Raw genomic sequence first — 5,721 nt, 5'->3', positions numbered from 1 at the left:
TCCAGGGCCCCTTTCCTGCTAAGGAAGACTTTATTATGTTCTAGCTTCTATTCCAAGACTTAAAATGTTCTCATCCACCTGAAGTGAAGACTGACAAGTCCCTGGGTGGGCTAAAGAAAGGACAAAAGCAGGAGGTTCCAGGTTCAAATCTGACTTTTGACACTCCCTAGCTGTGTTACCCTGAGCAAGTCACTTAAATCCCCATTGCCTAGCCCTTACTGTTCTGCCTTGGAACCTTTACACAGTATTGATTCCAAGATAGAAGGTAAGGGTTATTTTTTTTTTTAAAGTGTATTGTACATATGGTTCCCTTTCATTCCCCAGACAGACAGTTATGAAACACAAGCACACCACTGTTAATACCATCCAAAACAGAGTAGAACACACTGGGTTACAAAGGAGTTAGTTTTATTGGTCACTGAGGGGTCAATTCCTCTTCTTGCTTTTGCCTGTGACTTTGGCAGGGACAATTACTGGTGCAGTTGCCTGATACAAAGCAGAGGAGATCTTGTTGATGTAGTAAAGCCCAACCATGGAGAAGATGAAGCTGCACAATGAAGGAGGGAAAAGAGGTCACGTCAAGAGCTAAAGGAATCAGGGTCAGTGATTGAGTCAGAGAAGGATGTTAAATTGCTCTATTTACCCTGGAATATGGCAGTCCAGACTGCAGAAGGAGGGGAGCAACAAAGCTGAAGGATTTGTATAGAGTGGAGGTGGGAGGAGGGAGATGGCTATTTTCTGTGACCGGTTACAGGTAGTCCTTTTGGAAGTCCTCTTTGATGCCTCTTTTTGGGGTGGGAGTGACTCCCGGGTCTCAAAGGCTAGATCACATGAGCAGTGCCACCAAGGTAGAAAGACTTTTAAGGGCAGGCCTAGTGATGGCCTTTAGGCCTGCTGTTTGAGGCCCAACTAAAGGGAGATGCTCATTTCACCATACTCATTGTAGGATGACAAATGTTCTGGCCATTGGGACTCATGGGGATAATCTAATTAAGGGCAGGAAGAAATAAATATCCATATCAAAGAGATCATGGATCCTTTAAAAATGGAAATAAATTAGAGGCAGAAGAGGGTAAAGCAATAAGGGAAGGTAACTAACACTGTAGCAGCAGCACCAAGCCCCTTGTCACAATTCCCAATACTTACCAGGTAGTTACACAGACTCGGTGGATGAGGCCAGAGGCAAAGAGAGCCAATAGGAGGCAGATGAGAACTGAAAGGGAAGAAGGCAACAAGAGGGGCAAAATTCAGAGGGGCACTCAGAAGGAACTTAGGGTCATATGTCCAGGGAACAGATATGGGATAATCCATTGTTATGTTTTTTTCTAAACTATTACCTTCTGTCTTAGATCAATGCTATGTATTGGTTCCAAGGCAGAAGAACAGTGAGGAATAGGGCAATGGGGGTTAAGTGACTTGCCCAAGGTCACACAGTTAGGAAGTATTTGAGGCCACATTTGAACCCAAGACCTCCTGTCTCTTTGTACACTGAGCCCCCAGCTGCTCTTATATATGAATCTTAATTATTATATCAGAAGGAACCTGGCCCTGGACTTGGAGTCAGGAAGACCTAGGTTCAGGTCTAACTTTGGATACTGGCTATGTGATCATGATCAAGTCGCTTGCCTTCTGTTTGTCTTGGCTTCCTCAACAGATAACAATAATGAGGATAATAATAACCTTCTTCTCATAGGGTTGGTATTAGGGGCAAATGAGATATTTGTAAAACAAGGTCAGCACAATCCCTGACACACAGTAGGTGCTACGGAAATACTTATCTTTTTCCTTCCCTTTCCCTTCTCTCAAAGCCTGTTTCCTCATAGGTAAAATGAGAATATTGCTCATAGCAGTACCAAACCTCAAAGGACTATTGTGTAGCTCAAATGAGATTAGAAACACAAAAACCTGCACATTTTCAAGCACTAGCTATGTCACTTGTCATAACTGCTACACACTCAGGGCCTTAACCTCCTCTCCTGGAAGATCAGCTCAGCACAAACTCCCTCTAAGCCAATAACTTCTCTCTGGGCTTTTTTCCTTAGCTGTATAATGGGGAGGGTGGGACGGTCCCTAGCCCGGATGAAAAAGGAGGAGGGTTGGGCGTGGGGCTAGCAACCCCACCCTGTAAAAAAACTACATCTGCTAAAGAAACTGCAACCTAAAGTAGGGGCAGCTGGGCTAGCTCAGTGGATTGAGAGCCAGGCCTAGAGACGAAAGGTCCTAGGTTCAAATCCAGGCTCAGACACTTACCAGCTGGGTGACCCTGAGCGACTGCGTGACCCATTGCCTACTGGTTGTGGCCCTATGCTCCTAGAATGGAGTCCCAGGATAAAAAAAAAAAATAATGGGGAGAGGAGCTGGACTCAGTCTCTGGGGTTTGGATGGAATCTTGACAGCCTGCAATAGGATCAACTAAAACTTGGAGAAAGGATCAGCTTGGGGGAAAATGATGGGTTTCAGTTTTACCTACTAAAGGTTTTGGAGTTGGTTGGTTGTTTTTTTTTTCCAATTAATTTTTCTTTCTTTTTCTTTTTTTTTAAACCCTTAACTTCTGTGTATTGGCTCCTAGGTGGAAGAGTGGTAAGGGTGGGCAATGGGGGTCAAGTGACTTAGCCAGACAGCTGGGAAGTGTCTGAGCCTGGATTTGAACCTAGGACCTCCCATCTCTAGGCCTGGCTCTCAATCCACTGAACCACCCAGCTGCCCCAATTTTTCTTTTTTTTTAATCACAGGTAGAAACAATTTTTGACAATTGTTTTCTGACATTTTGTGATCCAGATTCTCTTCTTCCTTCCCTCCATCCCAGAGGCAGATAAAATACTTTGGACTAAAAGGTTTTTTGTTTTTAAAAACCCTTACCTTCTGTCATAGAATCAATACCATGTATTGGTTCCAAGGCAGAAGGGTGGTAAGGGCTAGGCAATGGGGGTTAAGTGACTTGCCCAGGGTCACACAGCTAGAAAGTGTCTGGGGCCAGATTTGAACCCAGGAACTCCCATCTCATGGGTACCTGACAAATGAGAGGTACTTAATAACTTTTTTGTACTGGAGTAGAATGTCTGGTGGAGTAAAAGCAAAATGTATCTGTAAGCTGGATCCTACTTAACACATCATTCCCTCGCCCTGATGGTCTCCTACACATCCTCTGCCATGCCCCCTCAACCTCCCACAGGACACCAGTGCAGCTCCATAGAAGGTGAGGGCTCCAATATACCAGTGCCCACCTGGACACCTCCAGATTCTCACTTACTCTCAGGGAAGATCTTGGCCTGGAACCCTTTACCAAAGACCAGGTTCTCCAAATTGTTGAAGGCCTGAGGTGAAGGGGTTAAGGAGGATAAAAATGAAACATTTCTATAGTATTTTGAAGGTTACCAAGCACTATCCTTACAACAACCCTGCCCTGCTGGTGTTATATAGGTTATCCCTCTTTCTCTGTCCATCTACCTATATGTTTATCTCTCTTTATATAGCTATATCTATCTCTCTCAACTTCCATCTATATCTATCTCTTCTTCTCCATTTATCTCTGTATTTCTCTATATATTTTTATTTATCTATCTCCTATCTATACATCTATCTGATTTTTCTGCTGCTAATAAGGCCTTACTCCTCTTTATATTTATCTAGTCTTTCTGCTGCTAATAAGCAAAGGCCTCTTCTTTTCTGAAATTTCCATTTCTCACCCTCCAGAAGGATACGGTAAGGGAGAACACAAACAATGCTGAACCCAGCAGACCTCCTTGGATAGTAAGCCACTCCGTGGAAGCAAGCTGCCGGCTATACATCTGCATCCCTGCAAACAGCAGCAGGGACAGGAGCGAGGAGAGGGCCAAAGAAGTGCCCGTGCCCACCACTGAAAGTAAAAATTGAGAAAGAAAGAACAATTTACAATATGCTTCCCCAGACTTTCCTGCCTCCCCTTCCCCATGAATAATCTCTTAATATATCTGATCCTTCTAATCCATGATTCACCAACCCTCCCATAATTCACCAGTAACACCCCAATATTGTGCCTTGTCATCTCAGTAATATTCCAGGTCCTTTGGTGATTTCCCATAATGCCTGGTCCCCTACCAATGTCTTAATAATAGTGATTATGGCACATATTTACATAGCCCTTTATGGCAAGGGTTCTTAACCCTTTCTCTGTCAGGTGGGTAAAGACTATAGACCATCCATTTTCAAAATATTTTTAAATGCATAAGATAAAATACCCAGGATTACAAAGGAAACCAGTTATAGTAAAATATGGCTGTTACAAAGTATTTTTAAAACATGGGCTTCCAGGTGAAGAAGAATCCCAGCTTTTAGATTTGCAAATTACAGGATCTCACAACAATCCTGTGAGGTAGGCACCATTTTACAGTTAAGGAAACCAATTAAGCTCATCCAGAGTTCTCCAATGAATACAACTTGTGGCTCATTCCTCGGTCACTAGCCCAGACCCCTGAATAATATTCAGGAATGGCCGGTTCTCCCACTAACACCTATACTTCCAAGATATTGCCCCATTCAATCAATCCATTTATGACAAGGTGGCACTAAACAGAACGCTGGGTCTAGGTTCGAATTCTAACTCTGCCTCTGTGTGAACGGGGGGTGGGGGAGAAGGGACCACTCCCGCTCTGAGCCTCAGTTTCCTCATCTGTAAACTGGAGTTGAACGGTGCACAAGGCCCCCCGCGGCTCTCAAGTTCCGCCGAAGCCCTGCTCATTGAGACTGGCCAGACAAGCCACGTCAGCGCCGTGACGGCCCCGGCCCCGGGAGCGGTCCGTCCCACTCTAGTTCCCCCATCCCTGAGCCAGCCCTCCTAGGGGATCTCCGCCAGATCCTGCCCGGTCCCGTTACCCATGATGCTCCACGTGCGGGTCCACTCAGCACCTCCGACCCGGACAAAGCAAGGAGCCGAACCGGCCTCGGAGAGCTTTGCGCATGCGTCAAGACTCGGCCTCCTTTTATCTTCCCCTCCTCTTCATTGCCTCCTTCCTTCGACTCCTTCTTGCGTTGGGGGCAGCGCCAACTGCCGGAGCGGAGGAAGAAATGCAAGGACGGCGAGCCCCAGCCACCGCCCCTGTCCCGCCACTCCCGCCCGTCCTCCGAACTCCGCCCTGTTCGGATCCATCCCAGTCCGATCGGCTACCTCCTCAGTGTCCGTCGTACTCTTCTCTGCTGGATACAATGCTACTAAATCCCCTCCACGTCCCCCCGAGATGTGCATGTGTCCATTCATCCTATATCCCCTCCATGCCCACTATGTCCACCCCTACCCGTGATTCCCCCTCCCTAGGGCTTGTTGCACAGCTAACTACAAGATTTAGGTCGCTCTTCCCTCCAGACCCCTGTGTTCCCATCCTCCCCACTTCCTAAGTGGTGTCCACCTTCCTCTAGTCCGTAATCCTGTGAGGCAGGCGTTTGGAGGTTGATGTCCAGCTGCATACATACACCACAAACAGATTTGACAGAAGCAAAGGTGCTCTCAGGGAAGCGGGATGACAAGCATAGGAACAGTGTCCCTAAATTTCTGCCCCTCAGCTTTCTAGGTTACCCCCCCCTCCCAGGGAACCACGTGGGGGAAAGTCCCAGCCTTTCACCACCACCCCTCCCGCCCCCTGCACACCACCTTCCTCACCCTCTCCGCTCTCTTTGCCGCCCCCCACCCCCAACCACTGGCGCTGTTCGAAGCCGGTCCCTGGAGCATGCGCAGTGGTGCCCCACCCC

The 5,721-nt window shown here is 47.0% G+C and overlaps 1 protein-coding gene across 1 annotated transcript; it reads right to left on the bottom strand.

Moving 5' to 3' along the window:
- Window positions 1-387: 387 nt before the first annotated feature.
- KRTCAP2 (keratinocyte associated protein 2) lies at window positions 388-4,944 on the bottom strand. Its single transcript, XM_044672932.1, has 5 exons — window positions 4,852-4,944; window positions 3,702-3,856; window positions 3,251-3,314; window positions 1,147-1,213; window positions 388-547 (listed from the first exon to the last, which is right to left on the bottom strand). The coding sequence occupies exons 1-5, from the start codon at window positions 4,853-4,855 to the stop codon at window positions 427-429; spliced, it is 411 nt and encodes a 136-aa protein (XP_044528867.1). The 5' UTR covers window positions 4,856-4,944; the 3' UTR covers window positions 388-426.
- Window positions 4,945-5,721: the final 777 nt, after the last annotated feature.

This window comes from Gracilinanus agilis, chromosome 4 (genome assembly GCF_016433145.1).
Source record: "Gracilinanus agilis isolate LMUSP501 chromosome 4, AgileGrace, whole genome shotgun sequence".
Lineage (NCBI taxonomy): Eukaryota > Metazoa > Chordata > Mammalia > Didelphimorphia > Didelphidae > Gracilinanus > Gracilinanus agilis.
This window is presented reverse-complemented; position numbering and strand designations above follow the sequence as displayed.

Coding starts and splice junctions, on each gene's coding strand:
- KRTCAP2 (XM_044672932.1), bottom strand. Junction 1,214..3,250: donor GGCCAAGATCTTCCCTGAGA/GTAAGTGAGAAT, acceptor CTTCCCTTTCAG/TTCTCATCTGCCTCCTATTG. Junction 548..1,146: donor CGAGTCTGTGTAACTACCTG/GTAAGTATTGGG, acceptor TTCATTGTGCAG/CTTCATCTTCTCCATGGTTG.